This window comes from Melospiza melodia, chromosome 6 (assembly GCF_035770615.1).
Source record: "Melospiza melodia melodia isolate bMelMel2 chromosome 6, bMelMel2.pri, whole genome shotgun sequence".
Classification (NCBI taxonomy): domain Eukaryota; kingdom Metazoa; phylum Chordata; class Aves; order Passeriformes; family Passerellidae; genus Melospiza; species Melospiza melodia.
This window is the reverse complement of record NC_086199.1, coordinates 6,721,186-6,748,338: the sequence shown is the minus strand read 5'-3', so window position 1 is coordinate 6,748,338 and position 27,153 is coordinate 6,721,186. Positions and strand designations below refer to the sequence as shown.

The 27,153-nt window shown below is 43.6% G+C and overlaps 1 protein-coding gene across 1 annotated transcript in view; it reads left to right on the top strand.

Annotated features, from left to right (window-relative positions):
• The window catches only part of KCNH5 (potassium voltage-gated channel subfamily H member 5), a 153,286-nt gene that overhangs the window by 114,536 nt on the left and 11,597 nt on the right, over window positions 1-27,153 (top strand). Inside the window, exon 10 of the mRNA XM_063159762.1 lies at window positions 7,383-7,579. Within this exon, the coding sequence (XP_063015832.1) occupies window positions 7,383-7,579 (197 nt within the window). The remainder of the gene's footprint in view (window positions 1-7,382; window positions 7,580-27,153) is intronic.

The window sequence follows — 27,153 nt, the reverse complement described above, 5'->3', positions numbered from 1 at the left end:
CTCTAATTATCCAAACTTTCCCAGCAAGCGAGGTGACCCTGAGAAGGCACGTCAGTAATTTTCCACCGTCTCAAGCAGGAGTAAACAATTTAACTGGCACTGCTCTGCACAGGGAGGTGTTACCAGCAAAGCATCTCAGGGAGGACCAGGGGTTTGGAGTCCCCAGGCTGATGAGAAGAGGCATCAGCTACCAGAGGGCACCTCATCATTCACCCTGCTGCCATTAACCTGAATTTGCTCCTGATGAGGAGTTACACATCGGTGGCAGTGCCATCCAAGTGGCTCTGGAAGTTGCTTCCCAGCTCCTGCTATTTGCACAGCTGGCTGTTTAAGTTGTGCAGTAACTTAAACTGGGCATATTGATTAACAAGGTTTAAAGAAGTTGTTTTTTCAGCAGAAAAATAATGGTCTGCTGCGTTCAGATGTTGATTGTAGGAATTGATCAAAAATATTGCTCAAGCTGCATAGCGATAAAAATATATTGAGCAGTGAAATCCTGGTGGGGGTTGCTGCTGAGTGAACTCAGTATGATAGTCAAATCAAAATGAATATAAATGTAATAGTTCACGTTTCAGCCACAACTTAGGGTCCTGATCCCATAGTATTCAGTTATTTGCCTTTATGTTAATTCGCAGCATGTTCTGCATATAATTCCAGAGTAACCCATTGTTAATTGCTGCTAGAAAAACCAGACCTTATTAAAGGTCTGCTTCATTAATTATTTCCATTTTTTTTTTTTTTAATCTGGGAAGGGGATATGATGCAGTATGAGAGGAGTAAAGCAAGTTTCTTGAGTTTGGTATGGCAGGTGAAAATCGGGATGAGTCTTTTTCTGCTCTTAATGCAACTTGTGTTTGGAGATCAAAAGACTGATAAAAGATCTCCCACCAAATCACACAGAGAAAAGTTCTTTAGAGGAAGAGCAAGTAGAAGCTCCCATTTGGGTGAGAAGGAGTCCCAGGAGCTCCATAGCTCTTATCCATGGCATTAGCAAGATGATGTTTGGTATCCATGCAGCAGCACTTTGAATTTCCATGCCAGGGCAGCTGGGCATGTACTTTGTGCAGGACAGGAATGAGTGTGCATGTGGTGCACTTTGTGACATGAAAACCTGCTAGTCCAGTTCCATCTCACAGTATTAGTGGCTAATTGCCTGATTTTAATTTGTTTAGTTGCAGCTTGGGTTTCTTCTCAAGTGGAATGAGGGTGGCAGAATTGGCCCCTGTGTCAAATCAGCTCTTGTTAATTTATACAGAACTTTTGTGTGGTTTTCCATGTGAAGTTGACCAAGGCAGACTAATTGTGAACATGTCCCCAGGTTAGTAGCATGCACCTGGTAGCAATTTACAGAACAGGCTGTGTCCTATTTCATCTATAGGAAAATCCCCTGTGTTCCAATGAGTTAAAGCTCTAACTAAGAGGAAAATGAATCATAAAGAAAAGGGTTGGGGTTTTTTCAGCTAGCAGAACTGAAATAATTAATGTGATTTAGGCTGGGTTTTAAGTGCTGAATCGGAAAGTATTTTGCAAAATATGAAGGGTTACTGGTCTGAAAACAAGTGTGATTTGCTGGTTTGCACTGTGTATTTCTCCTTAAGTGCCTTGGAAGCAGTCAGATCTTCCAGGTCTGGGTTGACATCTGCATTACTGTTGTAAGATTTAGTCCTACTGATGCTTGTTCAAAAGTGCCATTAGTTCTTGCTGACAAACCTGAATTTTTCATATTGTTTTGTAAATTTAATATATTTTTGTGTCTCTGCATGATGGTTAATTATGATAAGAAACATCAGTCTTAATTTAGTGCCAGCTAGTGTGTTACAGATTTGATCCACAGCCTCCAGAGTCTGAAAGATTCCTTTCTCTGAATTGATATGTTTTTGAATTAGACCTGCATGCTTCACTGCCAAAACTTGAAAGTCTTGCCAGCACAAGAATAGGAAAATTATTTAAAAATCGTGTGGTACAGTTCTTTTAAATCAGACTAACAGTTTGAGGCAATCTGATTTGCCCTACGAGTTTTCAAGGTGGTAGGAATGGTCATGCTTTCAGGTTTATTTCCTCAGTCAGGAAAGATAGAAACCTATTTCTGTATAAAATCAAAATGGAAATAACCTGTCTCCAGGAGCTGGGGCTTCTAGAAGGATGTGAGGCAATGATGATACTTGCACAAAATCTTTCTGGACTTTGGGCCCTGCTTGCAGCTGTCCTGAATGCTGGAAGAAAGGTAATTCCTTTGTGTTTCCAGGTGCAGATGGGGAAGGTTGCACTGCGTTAAATAATGCAAAGTACCTTTGCCAGCATGGAGCAGGGTTTTGGCACAGTCATTGCTGCTTTAGTGGCTGTTTGACAATGCCTCAGAGGCTGGAAATGCTGTTTTCTTCTGTCATTCTGCCCTCTCATGTGCAGTGTCATAGAGGTGGGTTTATGTGCAGCTCAGTGATCAGCTCTGGTCTGATTTTCAAGGAAGTTGTGGCCCTTCTGGATGCCCCAGAAGAAGTTGAGGCTAGAACATTCCCAGGGGCAAGAAGACCTCTCTCACAGTTTGGTATCACCTCTGCACATCTTGGGCTGTGCTGGCTGTGATGTCTCAGATGGGAAGTGCACCTGATGGATTTGCACCTCTGCATCACCTTCTCCAGACACCCTCTTTAGGCAGAAACCATCATTTCAGCTAAGCCAAATGTCTTGGAGTGACTTTACGGTCTGGTATCCCCTATTTTTCCCAGATTTGTTTCCTCCCAAATTTGTCTCCAACCAGGACACCCAAAAATCCAGCCAGCCCAGCAGCCTGTCTCCAAAAGTGGTCAATAGCAGAAGTGCAGGAGAAAGTAGGAAGGTGAAGTAAGGAAACTGTGATGCTTCCCCAGAATGTTTCCAACCCTCCACTGGATTGTATTTCACCCAGAGGGAGATCTTTTGTGTTTAGTAGCCACAGATGGATTTTATCCCATGAATATACTGCATCATTTTGTAAACCTGTGCTACCAGTCTCAGTGTGCCATGGTGAGGAGATGCAGAACTGCTCACTGACCCATCTCAGAGCTGCTGTGGGTGACAGGAGCTCATTCACTCCCTGCTCATTTGGTTTCTACATCAGTTTGGTCCTGCAGCAGGAGGTTTCACTGCAGATACACAGAAATATGAATTTTTATGAATACAGACACCAGTAGATGTAATTATGACCTCCACTTGTGTGCATGCTGCCATCACTTCATGGTATTTGGCCCTTGAGTTGATTGGATGAGAATTTTCTCTCTGTGGTACAGTTTTACTGATCTTCAAACAACATCAGCCTTTGCTTTTCATGAGCAGTGTAAGATTTGAGTGCATCTTGATGGAGAGCCAACATCATTCATCATGTCTGGCTCGTGCTAGCGTGACTGATGAGGCTTTGGAGATATTTTCAAATGGTTAAAGGGTAGCTGGTTTATTAGCTAAGACTGCACAAAAAACTGCCTCCTTAGGAAGACTTGGTCTCCTTTATGTGTTTTTACCCAGTGCTATTTCCCACCAAGGATTTATTCTTTAACTGCCTGCCTAAACTTTCTTCCAAAGGATCCATCAAGCTCTTATTTCTGCTAGGATATTTATTAGCTCAGCTTCTGTCCCCATCTGAAGGAGGATAAATTTTGTCTCTGCATAAATACACATGTGGATTCTGAGATGTTGTTTAAACAGAGTGTTTCTGAGTGTTTCATTCCATCTGCAAGCTCTGGAGGGTTCCATAAAGCCTTTAAAAATTTTTCTACCTGAAAGGTCCAGGCATGAATTCCTGTCTGGCAAATTGGCAGGTCAGTCCATGGTGTAAGGCTGTAGAGAACACCTGTTCCCCCAAATCTATTTGGCAAGGTCATCAGAATATAGAAGATAGAGAAGTGCATAGAAATATCCTGGCAGCTGCATACCATCTGATTTTCCTTGAATAAATTTATGTGAATATGCATGAATATATATGTATATTTTATGTACAGGCACACATACATAGTATTTAGAATTATAACAATGTTGGTATTTCAGCAAAAATTATGCCTGCCACCAACACCCTTCACATGTCCTCTTGTTGCAGAAATCTGAATTTTTATGATTTTAGTGGTCTTTTCCAGCCCAATGATTCCATGATTCTGTAGATGTGGCATTTAGGGGCATGTTTTAGTGTGGATTTGGCATTGCTGGGTTAAGGGTTGGACTTGATATCTTGGAGGTCTTTTCCAACCCAAAGGATTTTATGATTCTATGATGTGTAAAATGTATGCAAGTATTTCCCTTGCACTCTAATTTAGAGCATTCCTTCTTCCAGTGATGCTTTGGGCACTGTGAGAAGGAGCAGGAGGGTTTCCCAGAGGGAAGGGGGTTTGGGAGGGGTTTGCCTCCATTCAGGAGGTGCTCATGACTCAGGACAGGGCAGATTCGGGAGGGAATGTACTAAGGCCTCAATAAATCTCTAGAGAATCTTTGGAAATTATGCAGGCTGCATAAATATCCACCTCTGCATTCCCAGCTCAGCCCCAGCAGCACTTCCCCTGGAGCTCTGAACATCCCCTGCAAGTAAAAATTCTTGTCTGTGTCTCTGGGTGGCTGTGTCAGACCTAACCAGTTAAGTTTGCTGTTTTGCAACCATAAAATTTTTGGTTTTATTTAGTTGCAATGTGTAAAATTACCCTCAGAATCATGGAATGGGTTGAGACACCTTCCACTAGACCAAGTTGCTCAAAGCCCCTTCCAGCCTGGCCCTGAGCATTTCAGGGATGGGGCACCCAGAGCTTCTCTGAGCGTCCTGTTCAATGCCTCACCACCCACTGAGTAAAGAATCCTTTCCTAACTTCTGATCTTGTCCTGAGTGAGAAATTACCTCTCTGCACAGTGAACTCCAGTTAATAGGGATAAAGTATAGTGCATTAATCTCTGGATTTATGAAAGAAGAGGCATTGTGTTGGAGAATCTGGGAGGTTTTGTTTTCATTCTGGACATTCCTTAGCACATTTATAACCAGCAGACAAGCTCAGAACTGTTTGTGGGAAATGTCAAATTCAAGATCCCTTAAAGGCTTCTAAGATTTTATACTATCTGAGTAGTATAAACCACGATGTAAGAGGAGTTTAGAGTTTCACCCTTCAAATCCAGTGAGTGATGGCTCATGGAAGAGTGAATAAATTCAGTTCATTGTGTCCCAACCTTTCAGTCCCAACCAGTGCAGTCCTACATCCCTGCCACACTGAAGGACACCAAGATCTTCTCAAGATTATGAATATTATTTCATTTATCCATGGTCTATATACAGATTCTGTAACAACACTGTTGTCCTGAGTTTTGGGGTGAGCATCCACTTCTTTCAACCTCTTGGTTAAATTAACTACATATTTTCCTAAATTTGAAAAGAGAACAAGTGGTTTGCTCACATTTCAGTGGTAAAGCCACTGTCTTTTAACTGCACTCTGCACTGAAAATAGGACTCAGCTCTGTCCTGTGTCCACCTCAGAGAGCAAATCCATTAAGCAATTTTCTGCATTTCAGAGATGGCTGTTTTCTATAAATTATGTAACTCTGCTGAGCATGTCTGTAAACTGGGTTTTGAACTCTAAGTAGAGACAAGGACAATTAACTGCAAAAGGTAATTTCAAAGCAGTACATTGGATAAATTATAATGTTACTATAAAACGCTCTGTATTAAGGAAAACATTTTAAAGCACCTTGTTTTATAAATTATACCAGCTGTGTTATGTATTGTAGTTAAATTTAATTACATAAAAATATGTAGAATCAAAAGCAGCTCAATGAGATGCAGTTATAACCTTTCTAAGGGATGATTCTGTTATAGAGACATTTTTTGGAAAATAAAAACAGAGAAGGGAAGATAAAGACTTGCACATTTTATTTTACTCTGCCTGAGAAATGTTAGATATGTTTTACTGGATACAATACCAAAACCAGAAATGGAAATAGAGAAATAGAACCTCTGAGCCCAAAAAGTAATAAGGTTGGATAGATTATCCCTCTGGTCTGTGTTTCCACAACAGAGTGGAGCAAAATGTTAAAAGTTCTTAAAAGAGGAAATACTAAAATCCATTACCTTTTTTATGCCAAAACTGTAACATCTCTAACCTTCACCAAGGGGCTGCTCAAGGTGCCTGAAATCAATAGCCACTGGCTGACTGATCTGAGTTCCCTTTAAATAACTGCTGAAATACAGAGCTGGGCTATCTCTGGGGGTCTGAAACAAAAGATACCCTTTGTACCATGGTTTCTGCTTCAGGATTTGAGGTGTCAGCCACAAACCACACACCAGGGTCCTGGCCAAGCCCAGGCAGCAAGAGCCAGCTTTGGAATCCTTCAGTGTGTTTTCTGTTGCCTCTTCTCAGAACAACCAGAAGGTCCAAACCTGAAAACTTATCTCCAACCTGCACCCATGCTGGGCTTCTGCTTGGGTCAGAAGTGTGATTTTGAAGCTGGTGTCCTCATCCTCTTCTCCTGCTTGGGTGTCTGGCACAGGTTTGAGGGATGTGAATTCCTTGCAGAGGAAAGAAAACTGGGCTAAGTCAGAGAATTCCCAGTCCCTGAAGCTCTTCTGTCCATGGCACTGGACTACAGCTAGTCACAAGTCCTCAATCAGCTGTCCTGCTACACTGCAGAGGTGGCCTTAGGTGTAATTTTCCCCTATGGTTAAGGGGGAATATACATGTAAGTGTCTCAGGTGTCAAACCCTCTCTTACTCAGCAAACACTGAAATAAGAGACTTAAGCCTAAGCCTCTACTTAAATGGATGAATTTGGGTTTAGAACTATACTTTTGGATGTGTTTAAGATTTAGAGGTGGTTATTTTAAAGTTAAAAGTCTCAGTGAGACTTTTGGTTGGTTTTCCAGAAGGAGTGTTACCAATGACACTGAATTAAAAATGTTAAAATGTCCTTTAAAATGTGGTCTGTGGGCTCTGGAAGCTGGCTTCTGCCCCTCACTGTAGAGCCATGAGGATGAAAGAACCTAGATGTCAGAAGGTTTTTGTAAGACCAGGACTCCTAAATCACTTGGGAACAGACACCTGAAGTATTCAATCACCTGAACATTAGTTAAGTGCTCATTATATTTGGTAGTCTTTGAAAAATCCATTACTTGAATCCTCAGTTACAAGGAGACCTTTACAATCTGGCTCTTATGCTTTGTGACACTTCACAGAGCAATCTATTAATACCTTAAAAACCTGGGGCTACTGCTAAGGATGCTCAAGTACCTCAGCTAATTTTAAAACTTTTACCCTTGTTAGTTTTCATGGCTGGGAGCTTGCGTTGGGATAATTGGGAGCATAAGACAGATTGTGAAAAAATCATCTGTGTGCTGAGAAACTCTGCCTAAGCATTGCCTTTTAACAAATCTGCCCTGCTGTTTTTCAGGTAAAGGTGATGTTTTTGGTGATATCTTCTGGAAGGAAACCAGCCTGGCCCATGCCTGTGCCAACGTTCGGGCTCTGACCTACTGCGATTTGCATATAATCAAGCGAGAAGCCTTGCTGAAAGTGCTGGACTTCTACACTGCTTTTGCCAACTCCTTCTCCAGGAACCTCACTCTCACCTGCAATCTGAGGAAGAGGGTAAGCTCCTTATTTTCCCCTTCCTCTCACCAGGTGCTTGCAGTGTTTAACAGCCCCCCATTTCCTCCTGATGTTTTCAGGTCATGGCAGGTTGAGTGGCCTTTCGATAAATGCTCTTGTCACTGTTGTTAATGATGGCTCAATAAAAGTTATCTGTAGATTTGCAGCTCTGGAGAGCAGTCCTAGCAGGATGACATATGGATTGCATTTCTTTTCCTTTTCTTCATAGTTGCTGGCTTTCATTTTGTTGGCCTTTTTTCCACCCCATCGCATAAATGTATAAAGTTATATTTTATAGAATCCAGATTCTGGATTTCTCAAAGTTGAAGTCTCTAAGATACAGTTCAGAGGACAATCTGATAGATCTCCATGTTATAGACCAACTAAGAGAAATCTGTTGATGTTAAATAAATAAAATGCACTCATCAAAGGGTACTGTATTAATACCTGCTTCTCACAGTTGCATAGTCTAGAATTTTAATATGGCAAAGTTAATAAAGCTGGGTAGTGATTTTACATTCACAGCTCACTTCTTAAACCCTCCTGCTCATTTTATAATCAATCAGCAATGCTCACTATCCATTAGTCTTTTCAAAGAACACTCCATCTGAAAATTAATTAGCTATAAAGACATATCTTGAAAACAGGTTAAGGGATCCTTTAATTCACATTGCGGCTGCAAAATTTCATCTTTATGATTTTTTTTTTTTACGATTGATGAGGGTTATATAAATTTCATTTGCATAGAGAAATCTCATAACAATGATTTATAGATTGCTGAGCATTAGCTGTGATCCTCTAGCTGCTGAAACACGTTTTTCTGCAGCTGTACCTTGGGCAGGAAAGGTACGCCTGAAAATGTACCAAGGCTACCTCAGTATTTCACATGAGCATTTCAGCCTCGGCAGTAAGAGGACTTCAACACAACCACAATTTTACTTTCTTAGGTCTAGTTTCTCTCTAACCACTGGAGTTGCTTTCTGAGGAGGTTTCAATTTCTGTGCATCACTTGTGCTCATTAATACCCCAAGTGTGGCACAAAATACCCATGGCAAGAAGCAGATGCAATGGGATTACAGTGCCCCTCTGTTTGTGCTGGAGCCTGAAGGAGCTGAGTTATAATCAGGTTTGGTTCCAGCTTGTCAGCTTACCTCTGACTCGAGGTTGTTAGCTCCACTTCAGACCTGAAGGAGGGCTTTGGGGCTTGGAAGCTGGTTCATGATTTCTAGCTTATCACTTCTCTGTTGATGAGAAGTGCTCCAAGCCTTGACTTCAGCATCCCCCCTCTTGCCATCTCACCAGCTACTGCCCTGCAATGACAGCTCTGCTCAGGCACTGCTGATGGTGATTTCATGGGACAAGATAATGCCACTGTATTGTACCAAAATGTATTCTTTCCTTCTGAAAACTGTGAACCTGTCACTCCAGCTGGCTTCCTGAGAAAAACATGGACATGTCTATTCCTGACAGGGCACTGTACTGGAGTTCAGCTCTGCAGTCCAGGGCTGTGTATGGGGAGTAGCCTCCTGGCTGAGTTGTAACAGAATTTCTTCTCATTTTCTCTCTTTCTCCTCAGAATTTCTTCCTTATTTTTTAAAGGAAAATTGGTTTTCCTGCAGGGCCCTGGCATGGGGAATCATCCAGAAGAAACTAATGGAATTCCAGTTGCCAGTATAGCTGCTGTTTAGCTCAGTGTCAGGTACATGGACTTTGACATGGGGACTCCCAGTAAGGAACAGCATTCCTAAATAAATGTTGGATTTTGCAGAAGGAAAGGAAATGCTATTTGGGGCAATGTGTGGGCAGCATGTGAGAGTGGATGAAGAGTCAGAGAAGGGTTATTGTCAATGTGGAACATGGAGAGTAGAGCTCATTTCATTAAAAATTGGGTGATGATGTCAAGGGTAGTCACCAGTCACTTCCATAGTCCATGAAGGATGGTTCTTCTGGGAGGAACCAGTTTGGGTTCCCAGTTTGGGATTGGAAAACCATCCCCTTTTGATTTCACAGAGTCTAACTAAGTAACTTTTAAATACCTCACGTCCATCAGCTGAACCCCACCCATCTCCTGCAGTTGCAGTCAATAACTGATTGGGAAGCAGCCTGGCATTGCAGTCAGATGTGCCCAGCCAGAGCCTGCTTGCAGAAATTCTGTGTTTTGTTCCTGGGCACAAAATAGATCATGCTACATTCAACACCAGAGACACAACCCAAGTCCTGTTACATAAAGATATTCAGGGGATTGTTTCAAACCTCCTATCTGCTGGAAGGATACGTGATTCCCTGTTGGGAATCACAGAAGCATTTGGCAGTGAGTTCACCCCAGAGAAAAATCGGTGCCATCCAGGACAGGTCCATCAGGTGAACAGAAAGCAATTGTTCAGGCACTGAGGCAGGGCTGACAGCTGCACTGTGCTGCAGCAGCTTGTGCTGGAGTCATGGAGCCTAAATGGAAAGAAAATCATTGTCTCCTTTAATTGATTTCTATAGAAATATATACTTAGCACTTTTTCTACATAGTCATCACTCATAAGGTTTGACATTTAATTATAACTTAAATAAACTCCTTGGGGGTTTGTGCCTGAGAAGATGGCTGTTCTCACTGTCAAAAATACATAGGCAGAAGTGTTCTTGCACCAGGTCTGCTCTTTGAAACACATATCCATGGATTTGGGTGCACACAGCATGTGTTTGTGCTGCCCTGTCCCTCAGCCAGCACTTTGATGCAGTCCACAGACTGCAAAACATTTAGACGTTCAAAAGGCTAATAAATTAATAATAGCACTGAGCACAAAAGGTTATTTCCACATGACAGGGAAGCTAAAGTCTTGTTGAAGTGGGAAAATAATGTTTTCTCACTCCCAAATAGCATTTAGAGCCTGGCATGTTGAATGACCTCCTTAAGGCATCTGCTCAGCAAAAGTATTGCAGCATATCATGTTTAGTGCTCTGATATCTTTACAGCACGTCTGACATCACTAATGCACACTCCAAGGCAGTACCAGCACTTTGAACCTTTTTTTTTTCCTGTTTTCAATCAAGGAAAATAATTATTCTGAAAAGATATTCTTTTAAATCACAATGAGATTACATAGCTGCCTCTGAGGATTGAGTAATAAAGCAGGGTTTGGGATAAGTCTTCAAAGAGTTAATTACTGCCTTCTGATGCTGGAAGAGAATATTAATAATATCTAATTCATTAAGTGCCTCTCAAGATTTCACACAGCTGGAGGGGGCCCTCTCTGAAAGCTTGAGCCATGGAGTTTGGCTTGAGGAGGGGAGTCATGACTGGTTTTTAGAAGGCTCTGTGGCATCCAAACATCCAGGGAAGTGAGCAACCAGGGTGGAAATTTTGGGTTGAAAGAACAACAGAAGTCAGGGGGTCTGCAAATGTTTGCAAAGTTTCATTAGTAAATTACACACTTGGCATGGGAATTTTTATGAGTTAGTCCCTGCTCTCCTTGTGTAAGCACACAGCAGTGGGTTTTGGATAAAGGAGTGGGGTGAAAGGGAGCAGAAAAAGAGAGAGATAAATGAAAGCAAGAAAACAAGCAAAAGAAGGGTGAGGAAGAGGGATCACCAGTCCTGGCTCCAGTTGTCCCATCTGGGGTGGCCTGGGCTGTGGGGTGCACACATGCCCAGGATTTTTGGGGGTGCCTGTTTGTAAATAGGTTTTCCCATCCTGGAGATAAGTTTCTCATTTTCTATGCAACTTAGTTATCATGCACAGTCAGTTCTTCCAGAGCTTCCTGGCATTGGATCTGGAAAGCTTTGAGGGTCTTGGGTGGTCTTGATCCCCTGCTGCTGTCCATGCCCACATCTCAACCTCATTCCTGCGCTTGTGCTGTGCTATTTCCAGGAGCCAGAACAAGGATGTTTGTCCTGGAAAAGTGCTGCCCTACCTACCTCCATATGGCCCCTGCTCCAGCCACATTCTGGGTTTTTTCTTTTCCTTTTCTCATCATTGCTTCCATTTGCTAATGTACCACCTCTGCTGAACTGCCAGCCCAGCACAGCCTGTGCAAGCGCGGGGGAAAATCCAGATGAAACCTTGTCCCTGCTGAAATCACTGCTAAAATTCTCCTGTGCTTCCATACAGCAAAGATTTCAGCTTTTAACGCACACAGTCACATCCTGCTGCTTTCTGCTGTGGCAGAATGAGCTGTGTTAAAGGAATGAGTCAGGGGAAGAGGACGATTGTTCCTGTCTGACCCCTGGTGCGTTTGCTCCTGGAAGGTGTGCTGAGAGCCAGCCAGGAGATATGAGGAGAGATGAGTGCCTTTAAGGCAGTGAAATCCCATTTGGGGAGCTCGGGCTTTTTCTCCCTGTGATGCTCTTAAAGCCAGGGACAACACTGTGAGCAGCTGATGTTATCTAATACCTCCAGCACACGGAATCTCTGGGGCTTTTTAGCAGGCAAGACCATCAGACTGTGTTAACACACACATCCTATTTTCCTTTTTTCCTTCAGATTAGAATAATTTCTTTCTAAATTGCCTTCCTTTTCTTGCTTGAGGTTTTAATGCATCACATGTGGTTTCTTGACTGAATCACTCATCAGTTCTGTGTCATGTGGTTTTTAGAAAAGCTTTATTTTAAGTTGAATTCTGCATTCACGTGTCCTAAAAGTGAAGGTCGTCCCAAGGTTCAATCACCATCCCTATTTTCATTTTCCGCACCCTCCCAATGGTGCAATGGTGTGCTGTATTAGTGACAGTCCTGATGCAGAATGGCAGAGGCAGAGAGCATTGTTCAGCTATCAGCCCTTGCCCCTGCAGGTCACTTGTGTTCTGGTGACTCTGAGGACTTCCACACATTTTGAGCTCTGAATTGAGCTGCTCACAATTGCAGGTGGTGCTCACACACAGTCCCCACCAGTCCTGAGGAGTGACTTGCTTACATGGAAAGGGGTCACAGCATTGTCCTTGTCTCAGGCCTTTTCTCTCCCTCTCTGGTTTTAAGTCGGGTTGTTTTTCTTTTATATGAACATGCTATCCCAAAAAATTAAGTTACTATTGATATAGTTTATCTTTAGTCACTGTTTAGTGTGATTACCAAGCAAGTTAAGTTACACCCTCAAAAGTCAATTTGGTTTTGTTTTGTTCACATCTTAGGTGACTTTGCAGCTGCCATTGTTCTTGGAAAGACTTTCACTTTGGAACATTTCTGAAGATTTTTATTGTTTAGCTTTATTTCATTCACCACTCTCTCCAGATATGTTAATACTCAATTGCAATATTTTCTAAAGGACTGTTCCACTGATTTATATCTAACACCACCTCTGATGGTGTCTACAGATGTATGTCAAATGGGCTTGGGTGGGAAGAGCCCACTCCAAGCCTTCAAATAAACTCACCTTGTCCAAATTGTTGATTGGTGGTCCTGGGCTGGAAATTTCTGAGCAATCCAAATCCATGTGAGGAATTTATCAGTACAGGTAGTGCAGCAATTCCTTGTGTGTTTGTAGCTGTGTGGTTACAGACAGCCCAGCAAAGGCCATCCTCCTCCTGCCACTGAGAGCCCCAAGGACCCTTCCAAGTGAGAATTACAGATCTGAGGCTGGAGTTTTTTCTGCTGCTCTTCCTTCCCATCTCCTGCTCCCCTGAGCAATTCCTTGTGTCTTTGCCCCTCTTCAGAGACATGGGGATTTGAATTTAAGGTATTGAAAGCAAGGCAGTGAGTCCTTGGAGGACTGTGTGTGACTTTGCTAGGTAGAAGAGCAGCATAAAAATTGAAAGGGAGAACTGCAGCAGCTTCAAGTTCAGTCCCTGCCAGCTGGGGTGGGACAGCTGGGGCAGAGTGAGTGCTGCAGGAGCTGCTGTGGGTTTGCTGTCTCACTTCTGTGGCTGTGACAGAGCTGGACTCTTTTCCCTGAGCCTCACTCCTTTCCCTCTCCTTTCTGCCACTGCTTCATCTGCTGTACACTCATCACTTCTTCAGGTCATCTCTGCTGGGTGCTCTTCGGGTCATTCTGACTGTGGGAAATGAGGTGCAGTGAATCCTCTCCCTGGAGGGGCAGAGGGAGCACAGAAGTTTGCTCTTGCTTGGCTGTGGCTGCACTCATTGAAACTTAAATGAACCAGGGCAGCAAAGCTGGGGAAAGGCCTGGAAGGAGTGTGGGGAGCAGCTGAGCACTTTGGGCCCTCTGGTGTGGAGAAAAGGAGGCTGAGGGTGGCCTCATTTCCCCCTGCAGCTGCTTGAGGAGGGGCAGGGCAGAGGGAGACCTGCTGATCGCTTCTCCCTGGGGTCCAGTGGCAGGATGTGTGGGGATGGTTCAGAGCTGCTCCAGGAAAGGTTTACTGGAAATTAGGAAGCATTTATTTACTGAGAGGATGGTCAAACACTGCAATGGGCTTCCTAGAGAGAGGGTCGATACCCTCAGCCCATCAGTGTTTATGAGGCATTCGGACATTGCCCTTAAGATCAAGCTGTTAGTGTTGATCAGCCCTGAAATGGTCAGGCAACTGAATTACATGATGGTTGTAGATTCTCCTCTCCTCTCCTCTCCTCTCCTCTCCTCTCCTCTCCTCTCCTCTCCTCTCCTCTCCTCTCCTCTCCTCTCCTCTCCTCTCCTCTCCTCTCCTCTCCTCTCCTCTCCTCTCCTCTCCTCTCCTCTCCTCTCCTCTCCTCTCCTCTCCTCTCCTCTCCTCTCCTCTCCTCTCCTCTCCTCTCCTCTCCTCTCCTCTCCTCTCCTCTCCTCTCCTCTCCTCTCCTCACTCACCTCAAACCCAGGGCCCTGAATATCCTGTGGGATCTTTGGGAGGTTTGGGGTGCTATGGATTCACAGCACAGTCTGGATTAGCACATTTTGACTGCAGGCAGATGCAGAGATCAGCCAGTGCACTCTCATCTCTAGTAGTGTTTCAGAGCCACATAAATCCCCCAGGGTACCAGCAGGCCAATATTCTATTCTGGATATAATCTCTGAGTTAAATACCTTCCTCAGACATCCTGGCCGTGCTGCTGTAGGAGCAAGAGACAAATCACCAGCTCTGTTAAAAGCAGGACTGAGCCCAATTCTGATAATCCTTTGGCATTACAGAGGTACACTTATTATTTTCCTGTATGTGGAACTTCCCTATCTAAATCAAAAGGTCATTTTAAGTTGTTTTTCTGCTGGTCTTTATTGAGGAATACAAGGCAATTTTGCATACTTCTCATTCAAGGATCTTGGAACAGCATTGTCTGGCTGATAAAAAAGAATCCTGTGCGCTGGTGTGATGATTTCTGCACCTAGAGACTCAGCAGCTGATGCTGAAGTCACTCAGCTGATGGACCCCAGTGAAAGGTGTGAGCATCCCCTCCTCAGGCAGGCAGTGCAGTCTGGGTGATTTATTTGTGTGTGGGAAGATCATTAAACAGGAATGTCAGGTCCACAGGGAGACCAAAATGTGACTGGCTGTGTTAGAGTGAAGATCCAGATTGATGATTATTTGCTATTGTGCTTTCTGTGAATTAATACTATTTTCTTGTTTAGAAAGCTCTCATAATTAAGAAATTCTCCTTGGCTGACACAGAAAGCATTCTGCAGGCTGTCTGCTGATACCAGTTCAAGGCAGCATTGCTTGCACAGGACATGACTGCTAATAAAAAAAATAAATCAAAGGTTTGCTATTTTTAATCTTGTAAATATTAAAAAATAAACATTTTGTGTTTACCTCCCCATATCAATTAAAATGGATGCTTTTAATCTCTTCCCACTGCAAAGGAAGGGGAGGGAATGTGCATGGTGCAATGGGAAGGAACATTGCCATTTCATTTTTGATTTCCAGTTAAGGAAGTTTTTACCAGCAGGCAGGATTCACACAGAAAGTGAGGACAGAGGTTACCTCACACCCCTCCAAACAATTATTCCAGAGCAATGGATTTCTTCTTACAGGGGCTGCTGAGTCTAATTCCTGTGTGGATCTATGATTTTTTTTCAACCTGGTAACTTCAACAAAACGGGGAGATGTTAAAAAACTGAGATTATTAATTCTGTCATTGCTCCCTGGAGCTGAGCACCAGACATTTTAGCAACAGCACAATATGACTTGAAGGTATAAAATGAGCTTCTACCCCAGACTTCTCATTCCCTAAACCTTATTTCTGCCAGACTGGGAATGCAGGTAGAAATGCACCCAAAGCCATGGCTGGGGAAAGAGAATCTCTGCCTGCTCATGGGGATCATATCAGTGGATCCCCATGGGCTTCACAGGGCACAGGCAGAGCCTGAGCATTTATCCAAGTGGAAATTGTCTGGCTCTGCCCAAAATGGATCCATTTTGACCCATCTAGAAATGATCAGTAACAATTTCACAGCAGTTTTGCAATGGAGGCAGCACTAATTTTATTTGTTAGGTTTTTGCCTTGGCTTGAACAAAAAAGCTCCTCAGATAAATAAATAAATAAATAAACAAATAGCTTCTTAAATGCTAAATAAAACTCCCTGTGTAAGGCCTTTCTTTTCTGTGCAAGTATAAATCCATTAATCTATTATTTTTCAGCTCACACTTTACAGATGCAGTAATACCCAAATGTGCTGGTTCAGCACACAATAATCATTGCAGTCCTGCAAATCCCAGATTTACCTTGCTGTCAGTGCTTCCTACAGTGCATGTAGGAAAGTATTAAATTGTAAACAAAGTGCAAGAGGAACTTTATGGGAGAGTTTGCATAAATCCCACTAGTTTTAGTTAAAAATAAAACCCAGCCTGTCACTTCCAACTTGATGATGGCTGATTGTGCCTTTTTTAATTGTCTGCCAGTGGCTGTGATTAGCAAGCTGGCTCAGTTTAGGTCCCATGCAAAGAAACTCTGGAGGAACCAATTCAGAAGATGCTTAAATATATTCCAGAGGTGGGAAAAGCTGTCAGGAGGGACAGGGACATTCTGGGAAGCACCTGAAATGAGCTGAGTCCCCTATTATTGCATTTCTGAGCAACTTACTGAAAGCTAAAAATATTCTGTGCTATTAGGAAGGAATATATATTATTAATTTGTTTTTTCCCCCATATTTTTATTTCTCAGATCTTACAGCCCTAGCTCTTAATTTGTTTCCCTTCCTGAAGATAGCAAAACCATAATATAGGTTTTAGTTGTAGGTTACTGTTAAAAAAAGGAGCACAGTGTGAGCAGTTATAAAAGCCTCTGATTCTCTCAACTCCTTAATTAAACTGTCAGTGATCTTTTGATATTTTGAACTTTGGGACCTCCCCTCTGACTTCTGGGTGAATATCAGATTTTTATTAGTACTCTACAAAGCTGTCTCAGCTGCCAGAAAGGTTCTATATCTGTTTCCTGTATTAAATTTCCATCAGTCATGTACCTGCAGAGCAGGGGGACTTTACCTCTCTGTGCTCTCTGAGTACATATCCCTTTGGAAGCAGTCCATTGTCCTCTTTTTTATTATGAACAGCACTCCTGTTACTTCAGGAACAGGCTCTGGCTTCTTCTGAGAGCCTTAAACACTTCACACTCCTTTAAAAATGTGAAAATGGGGACCTAAGCAACCAGCTGATGACAGCAGCAAAGAGCAGCCATTTCTAATCAGGATATTTCTAACTGATCAGATGAAATGAAGCCTTTTTATTATGATTAAATTTGCTTTTCCATTTATGCTCACTGCTTCCCTCTCAGTGCACAGACATTCACTTTTCCTTGTCCATGTCCCTGACCCTAACAGAGCATCATGTCTTCTCCATAATTCATTTCTTGTCTAACCTCACTATTTTCACCAATTCTGCCTTCCTTGACTCGATGCCACTGTAGTGAATTTCCATCTCCATCATTTGTCTGAGGTAAATCCATTTTTAAATGGGGCAGTTGTTGGTCAGAGCAGCTCAGCTATGAATGACCATCCTTCTCCCAGGCTGCATTGGCCATCCTGCCAAGGAAGGCCACACTAGAAATGTAAATGGATGAACTGAATCATGCATGTTTTTCATGTGTGGAAAATTGTCCGTGTTCCCATTTCATGAAGGACTCAGCCAACAACCTCAAGATGTTCTACAAAAGTACATGAATAATAATTTACAAGCTCAGTGCAGCCATGCATTAATGTCCCAAACAGATGCCTGGCTGAGCCTGATGAACCATCAGCTGTAACTTTAAGCATTTGTTAGAAATTCTGTAGTATGTGTCCCATGAAGAGCTTCCTACCAGACCAGTTGGGCTCAAATTCAGCCCAGTATGTCAGGCAGCTGCTAATGGAGGTGGTCAGGAATCTGCTAGGACAGAGACTGGGCTTGCAAAACCCCAACATCCTTCTTTAGCCTTGCTGGCCTTCTTGGGGACAAGATGCTGTGGCCCCATGGATCAGCCCTGCCCCATGTGGAACAAAGAATTACTGAATCACTGAATAGTTTGGGTCAGTTTTGGCTTTAAAGATCATTTCCACACCCCCTCCCATGAGCAGGGACACATTTCACTACATCAGGTTGCTCTGAGCCCCATCCAGTGAGGCCTTGAACACTTCCAGGAATGGAACATCCACAGCTTCTCTGGACAACATGTGCAAATCCTCCTCAGAGGGAAGATTTCTTTCTTAAATTGAATCTAAACCTGCCCTCTGGCAGTATAAAACCATTTCCCCTTGCCCTGTTACTGCATTCCCTCATCAAAATTCCTTCTCCAGCTCTCTTGTAGCCCCTCTGGATGCTGGAATGGGCTCTCAGGTCTGTCTGCCTGGAGCCTTGTCCAGGCTGAACCAGCTCAGCTCTCTCTGCCTTTCGTCACAGGTGAGGTGCTGCAGCCTCTGAGCCCCTTCATGGTGCTGACATCCAACACAGCTGTACATTTGTCCCCCAGTGCAAGAGCCTGAATGAGAGATGCAGGACTCCAGGCAGCTCTCCAAAATGCAGTTTATTGTATCCAAGAGGTTACAGCAGTGCAGGATCATGGGTGACAGAGCCTGTGCCTACAGCTGTCAGCTCCAGCTGCAGGCAGGCCTGGAGACTCTTAGTTTAGGTCACAATGCACAATACTTTTATTTTGGTTACAATGCATTATATACTTTGCTGAGAATCTTCATACAGTAGAACCAATCTATACCTTAACTTGTATCTATAGCCTATCATAACTACTATAATTACCATATTCATGTCACTGTTCTCCAATCACTGAAAGTTAGTACATTACAGTTTAAGCTGGAAGTTGTTTTTCAGTCTTCTTGCAATAGAAAATTGAGACTTTTTTTTTCTACTTGCAACATTTGCTGACTTGTTTGCCTGTGCTATCTTTCTGCTTGGTAAAAACATTTTCTTGTTTGAGGTGGATTTATCCTTTGCTCTAAGTCATAAAACCCCTTCTAACTAACACACCCTTTGCCTTCTTGGTTATCCAGTAAGACTGGCTCAGCAATTCTTTTCCTCTATATCAAAAGTTGCTTCCATCTCTATTCCTTCATCAGACTCTACAGGTAAAAATCTTTTGTGCTAAACATACATATCCGTGAGACTTTCTTATCAAACTTTCATCCTTCCCAACACCCCAGCATCTAAGGTGAGTGACAGACCCCACTGAGGAGAGTCAGGCTCCTGGACAAGGCTTTCCTGGGAGAAGGTGACTGAAGAGCTGCTGTCTTGTGTGGAAAGCTTGGAGTTAGCTGGATTTTTTGGACCTCAGAAAAAAAAAATCAAGGAGAAAAAGGAGAAAACCAGGGAGAGAAACTTAGCCAAAGTTTCTGAGCTCAGAAGGAGGCTCTGGGAGGCAAACACAGCATCTGAGATGGAAAATAACAGAGGTAGAGATCTGTACTTTTGTGTAGTATCTTTTTACATCCCTGCAGCAGTGTTTATCTTGCACCAGCTGGTATTTCATTAATTGTGTGTGCACAGGGAGTGGTAGAAAGCAATACAAACTGTGTGTAAACAGGGTGAAGCATGGCCAAAAATAGGCAAATACAGAATCATCAATATTATTGATTGCAAAGACCTCTTATTTGTGCAGGTACAGGGTTTCTTCTAGCCCCAGACAGGAAGAGGAGATTGACTCCAGTTTTACATGAAGTAATTTCTGATCAGTTTTAAAGCCAGGTTTTCCAGAGCATACAATAGTGAGGATTACAAACTAATTTGTTTAGGTCTGGAGCAATGAGATAAGTAAAGGCTGCAGAACCAGCAGGCTCAGCCCCTGTGGAGCATCCTGTGTCACTGCCTGAGTGCATGGATGGGAACAAAAACACTGCTGGTGAGCTTTACAGAGATCCACAGCTGGCACAGAGGCAGTGGCTGCCATACAGATAGCAGGGAAGATCACCAAGAACCACAGGAGGAAAATGGAAGGAGCTTCCCTGAGAGTAAATAAAGTGTGAAGACCCAATAGAATGATACCCACAAGCAGGAGATGGTCAGGTTGTTGAAATCCTTCACAGCACAGCGTCAGCTCATTGCCATGAAAGCCCAGGGATTGATTTAAGGCAGTCAGTGTGCAAGTGGGAAGGAAATGGCTCTTCACCACACCATCTGCTCATGCCATCCCCATAGCCCCACCAGTAACTCTCCTGTGCTGCCTCTTCCTCCTGTGGGTGCCCTTCAGAAATAAATGCAAAGCTCTGCAGAGTTCCCACTTGCCAAGTGCCTCAAGTGACATCTCCTGAGCTGGGAAAGCATGCAGTGCTCCCTTTGGGGACAGGGAGAGCATTTCATCCTCAGGGGGTGTGTGTCACAGAGGCAGCCCCGTGGTGCTGTCCAGGAGTGCTGTGCCACGGCTGTCATCAGCAGCTCCATCTCTGCACAAGTGGCTGCAGGGAGCAGCACTCTGAATTTTCACACAGGGAGCAGCACTCTGAATTTTCACATGGCTGGTGCTGTGTTTCTGTGCTGTGGTAGAGAGGTCACTAGCTGGTGGGTAGCTTTCCTCCTGGCTTTCCCAGCTGTGGGAGATTTCCCTTGACTCTGCACCAGAAAGGAAGAGCTCTTCTCTGGTGTACAGTTAAGTATGAGGAAACATTAGCAGAATCTTTGAAATGGTGTCTTTGCTCTCTAAAAATTAATTTAATTTGATCTGGCTATAAATAGAAGGCCCCTGCTCTGCTGACAATTACAAATGCCTCTAAAAAGCTGTAATTCCTTCAGTCTCCTGAGCTAAAGCACCCTCAGTGGCAGAGCTATGCCAGACACTTAAGGCTAAAGGGAAAGTTTTAGGTGAAAGTAGCACATCCTGTTCATGGTATATTTCTTCTTGACAGCATACTCCTTAATGTTTGCATGCTTGTGTCTTGGGCCTTTTTTTTTCTCCCCAAGTGGTTCCTCCCCACTGAAGCAGTGACTGGCATCATATTAAAGGCAATTTCAGCATGTTCCAACAGCCAGCACTCCTTAATCACACACTGCCAACCAAGAGCTCCCAACTGGGAAAAGCTTTGCTCTTGCTGGGTGAGATGTTTCACTTGAAGAATCCCTGGGATGCTTTTTAAGGTTATTCCACCAAGCTTTCTGTAGTTAAATGAAGTAGATATTAAAAGTTTAAATAACCTTTTGGCCTTCTTTTCCTATCAAATTTGGATTTCCCAATGGTTCAACTGAGTTATTTCAGATCTATTGCACAGTGGGCTGACCCTGTCTTTCAGAGGTGTTAATCTTTTCCAAGTCTTGATTTCAAATTAAAAGAATTGTCAGGTCACCCTGCCAGTGGATTTTGTGCTGTGTCTCTCAGTTGAGAAGCAGAGATGTTGCTGAATTGCCCCAGCTCATTCTCCCTGGCAGCATCCCTGTGGCTTCCTTTGCAGGGCATCCCATGGGTAAGGTGGGCACTGGGATATGATCAGTGGTCATTTGAACTTAGGTTTCATCCAAAAGATCTGTAGGAAGGGAGTGAGCACTTGCTGAGTTTGGTTTAGACAGCTTCAGTCTTCTCTGATTTGTCAACAGGCTGTAAAGATTAACTGAGGTAGTTTTGGCATGATTGGCTGGCTGAGAGCAGAACCATGGTGCAAGCTTTGAGATTGCTAACAGAGAGGGATGAGAGCAGTTCTGAGTGCAGCCTGATCAGAGAATCACAGAATCCCAGGAAGGGACCTCAGTGGATCATCTGGTCCCATCTCCCTGCTCCAGCAGGGCCATCCCAGAGCACAGGGCACAAGATTGTGTCCAGATGGTTCTGGAATATCTCCAGTGAGGAAGACCCCACACCCTCTCTGGGCAACCTGTTCCAGTGCTCAGTCACTGCCCAGGAAAGAAGTTTTCCCTCATGTTCAGGTGGAACTCCTGTGCATCAGTTTCTGCCCATTTTCTCCTGCTTGGCACCACTGAGAAGAGCCTGGCTTCATCCTCCTGGGTCCTGCCTTTCTGCAGGGGGATGGTGCTGTGGGACAAAAGGAGTCCTGGTGCCCTTCCACCTGGTGTGGCATAGGCAGGCCCTCACTTTTAGCCCCAAAAGGCCAGGTCCTTGACTGGAATCTAGAAGCAAATGGGAAAGAAGCAAATGACTGCCCATCCAGCAGTGTAAATCTGCTCCAGTCAGGAATACTGGAATGATTTTCAGCTAGCTTGATGTGGAGTCAGTGACTCTCTCCCCTAAGCTGGTCTCTGTTACTAGCCCTGGTTGAGGTGAGGGATATCTGACAGTAACTGAGCACCTTTTTTTACCTCCCTGTTTTGTAATAGAAGCTGGAGTCTTGGCTCTTCTAGGTACAGAGGCTGCTCCTTTTCCCTTCCATTTGGGTTTTTTTAAGTTATTTCTTCATTTCTGACTTAGCACTTCCAAACAAAACTGATGGTGGGTGTTCTACCTTGCATGGCAGTGGAAGTGCATTGTTCTAATTGAAGCTCCTGCTGTAAAAGCTTTTCAATAAATTAACAAAACCTTGAAAGTGATGAAGTCAACAGAGTAGCTGGTGGCACATTCCATATAAAACCAAGGTTTCTGAAAGCCAGGTGGAATGTTCTCAATGTCAGAAGCAAGGCTGATAGCTACGGGTGTTATTTTTTATTGGGCCATTGGATATAGATGGAAAAAAATCAACAATCTTTCAGTTGCAAAATGCTTTTTCAGGTCTGAAGACTTCAGATTAAATTTCAGGCACTTTATAGTCTGGTACAGTAATATTTAAGTTAAAAAAGAAAGTCATAATGATTTCAATTAATTTAAATTTCCACTTAAAGCAGAGAGCAGAGAGTAGTATATTTGGGGAACAATTTGCAATTCTTTTGCTGATGTATTACTTTGTAAATGGAGAGACTCTCTTAGGCATTTAGTGAGGCCATTTAGTCTTCAGGCAAAAAGCAATAAGAGGCAAAAATGCAGAGACGAAAATACAAATTCTGCAAATCCTCTGTGCCCATGTTCTGAGTGGCTTTGTGCTGGGGATGTGCAGGAACACTGCACAAACAGGGCTGGCCAGAAGCCAAACATGAGGATTTTGATATTTTTCATTGGAACAAAAGCACAACCTTTGTCACTAAATAAACAGAAATAGTTCTGCCTCCCTCCTCACCCCTCTGCCAACACAAACCTGAGCAGCAGTAATTTGTCCTGGTCTGGATTTAATTTCAGCAATTAACTGCAATTAAAGGTGAGCCTTTTCAATTATTTCAAATCCAGAACTCTACATACCAGACAGGACAATAGTGAAAAGAAAGGTTGTTGTTATATTAATAATCTTCTTTTACTTCTAAAAAATATATATGTATGCTTAATCTTTTGCAGTATGGATTTTCCTGCTTTAGGGGCTTTAGGTTGGAAACCTCGGCTCCATCCCCCCAGCTTATGCACTGGGCAGCTCAGTGACCCTGGGCCAGGGATGCACGACCTCTCTGTGCCCTGTGCTGGCCTCTGGCGCCAGTGGCAGCTGCGTAAATCCAAATTCCTCCAATGCAGGGAGAGGGGAGGGCTGGATTACTGCTGCATATTATTATTGGTGATTGATTTTCTGCTCCACGTTAAATCAGGCTGAAGAGCAACTTGTAAAGTCTTTTGGCACTTTTCCCCTGTTTCTGCAGTGTGCCCCAAGCTCAAACCACCCTGCTGTCATCTGCAGGCTTTGAACTGTGCTTCCCTCTCCCTGCCCAGGAGCGTGGCCCCCTTAGGAGATCCTGGAGAACTGAAGGCTGTTTTCTTCTTTTAATCATCTCTGGTAAAATGCACAGACAGTGATCTGCAGCGCAGATGAGTGTGGATCAATTGGCAGTGCTGCTGACTGACATTTCATTAGGCCAGTGCCAATAGCAGATATTGATCCAGCAGCCAGTCAATATAAGTTTGCAAGGACCCAGGCTGGCTGATGGAGTTGGGAGCTGTGCTGTGGAAGAGGAAACTGTCTGGCAGTGAGCACAGCACCCCTCAGCTGGGCTGGGAGGCTCCCAGCTCCTCCTGGGAAGCTCCCTCTGGCTCCTAAACCCTGGAGTACCTGATGGTGATGTGCTGGCAGGGTTGGTGGTGACAACAAGGTCATAGTGTGCCACGTGATGCCACATGTCACCATCTCCTTACATCAGTGTGGTTCTCTGAAAGTCATGAGATGGTCTGGTTGGGGTGGGTGGAGGCTGTCTTTGCTGAGATTCACTTCCCCATGCAGTGAAAGATCTTGGGTGTAATGGGCTTGGGTTTTTAGCCATCTGCAGGGCTCCTCTTTCCCCCTCTGTAAGTACCTCAGCTTCCCTTCTTGCAAGAGAAAGAAACATCTGCAAAATGGAAAAAAAAGAAATCCTGTCAAGAGAAATCTGCTTTTCCCTCTGCCTTCATGCCAGACAAAGAAATAGGAGAAATATCTCCCTTGCCCTTTGCTCTCTAATAATTGCATCCACAAGGAAGAAAAGAGAAAGGGGAAGGAGGGATGAATAGGTGATACTCTGCATCAAGGACACATCTGCAAGTAGTTTGCTCACCCACAAAATGCCCAGTCCAGATTAGACTTGTTTACATGGGAGGGTTGTCAGGGAGTGATGGAAGGTGTGACTTTAAATCCCAAAGTGGATAACCCTGACCAGTGAGAGGGAACAGGGGTCCCCACAAGACACTGCTCAGTAACAGTTACACTGCAGCACTCAGACTCAAATTGTCCTCTGCTGTTTCCCCATGTTTAACCAACTCAGTGTTATATACAGAAAACAGATGAGACTCTGATTCAATGCATTATTTCAGCTCTCCTATCCAGTTTTGTCTTTTTATTGAGTTCATTGTAGGACTTAGGGTCCTGAAAAGGAGTTAGGAGGCTAAAGCTGGGCTTCTTTGCTCCCAGCTGTGACAGGAGCCCCAAAGGAGCTGTGACCATGGTCACAATCCTTCTGAGGCCACACAGATCAATACTTCACTCTGCAACAGGCTGATCTTACAAGGCCAAGCAGCAACAGACCCTGGTTGAAACCAACCATAAATTCATAAACAAAGTAGCCTTTCTGGTTTATTGATTGAAATGATTTTGTATGTGGAAGGAGCATTTTGCTCACTTGGATAGTATTGCAGAAATCATTCTGAATCTGTCTTCTCTGCAACATGCTAAAGCATCTGCTGTTTGGTTACAGCAAAGAAAACAGAAAATACTGAGTAAAAAAGCAGCAAAAATAAGCAATCAATTCCAATTCCTGTCTCATTTAAAAACAGTGGCAAAGTTCCCCACTTCCAAAGGAGCACAGTGCCCTTCTTCAGCATCCCTTTCCAAGCAGACAAACAGAGCCCAGCAGACATCAGACAACAGCTGAACCTGCAGCCACAGGAAATCCATGAGTTGTTTTCCCCTGGGATATGGGAAGGTGGAGACATCTCTGGGCAGGAGGTGCTCAGGCCTGAGTGACTCAAAGAACAGAAGAGGAAACTGAGCTGCTCTAAGACAATGCTCTTGTAGTTGGTGGAAAATTGTATAATTTTGCCAAGGGAGGAGAAGGTTTTGGCATTTCTTCTGGAAATCTGACTCCATAGCTCAGCCCACACTTGGCTGAAGGTGCAATCACACTGTCAAAGAATCCATCAGGCCAGCTGAGTGATCTGACTGATCCTTCCTTGCAGAGTAGGTGTCAGTAGGTGTCAGTGCCTTTAATCAGTCTGGGATTGATGTCTCAGGGGATGAGACCAGGACTTCATGTAGCACTGTACATCCATTGTGCACTGCCCTGAACATCTCAGGGCAGCATGCCCTGGGCTTTTCATCTTGAGCTGAAACCCTGAGCACACCTATGTGCATTCTTTCTGTGCCTGTTTTGTATTTTTTTTTTTTTAATGAACTGCCTCAGTTTTGGCAAGAGGCCAGCACAGTGACCTCTCTCTGCTGTCAGCCATGGGTTTTAGTCTCTCAGTTGTAAATAGTTAGCAGTGACAGAGGGATTTCCAGTTAATTGGGGAAATGAGGGCAGTGTTATTATCCTGTGTTACACTGGGGGAGATGGAGACATGAAGAGTGATTTGTGCAGGACTTCCCACTTGGCTGAAGGTCAGGCCAGCAGGATAATCCATCCCTGTGAATCCCAGCCTGCTGCTCTGTGAGTTCGGCCACGGTGCTCCAGGGATGTGACAAATGAGACTTGGATCTCTGCCCCCTTCTCTCCTCTTTCTTCTTCCATCCTGACATGTTTAAAATGAAACCACGATCACTTCAGATCCATACCCAGTATGAAGAGGATGGGTCAAGCTCTCAACCACTTCCTTCTTAATATTCATGTTTTTTCACAAATGCAGATCAGCCTAATTGGCTGCCAGCGTGCACAGATGTCTCTCTGCAAGAGTACTCAGGTGCTGTGAGAATTGATTGTGAACATGAAATGGAACCAGATTAAAATTGGACCTACAGTAATCCTAAACAGTAGGACAAGCAGTAAAGAGATGATGGAATTTCTTGACTTTAAAAATCAGTTATTGACTGTTGTTGTGCTTTTCTGAAGGGTCTCTCCCTCATTACATGTCCTGATTTTTCCTTAGATGAGCAACTTGGGGGGACAAAGATCTTTATTAAGTCATCATAAAAGAATTAACCTCTTCCTTGCACATAAAATGCTACTAAATAACCCTTTAAAGGGTTTTTTTCAGCATCATGGAAATAATTCTCATTTGCTTGAAGCGACATCACTTTGTTACTTGGATTGGAAATCTTCACATCTTTTGCAGGTCAATTCAATAGTTGCTGAGGAAGAATATATGTGAATACAGTTTCTCCAAAGCAAAATTAAAATGTGCTTGGTAGGAAGCTTTTGCTGTAGCATGTTACTGTGTCTGTGAAGTGAGGATCAATGGAAATTTGCAGAAAGGCTATTATTTACTGTTTCTTTCAAGCAGCTGGAAGACTAACCTGCAGAAATCTTCTTTTCCTCCAAAATCCAGCATGAAAGACTGTTTAGTGAGACATCCCTATCCTGGAGATTAACTAATTGCTCAGCAGTCAGTCATTTTCACTGCACAGCCAAGGACAGAGATTCCTTTCTCACACGCAGATGGAGCAGTGGTTTAACACAAAACAGTTCCTGGGACAGGAGGATTAAGGGGAATTTACTGGAGAGCAATTAAAAGAGTTGTTAGAGCAGTTTGTTTTTGAGGCTGAATTTCACATCAAAGTGAAGCTATCTGAGGAGTGTGCAAAGCAGAAGAACAATAAAACCATCATTTCAAACCATCTACTCTGCATCCTTGGAGTGCAGATTAATGAAGTGAGCTAAGAGTTTATGGAGATT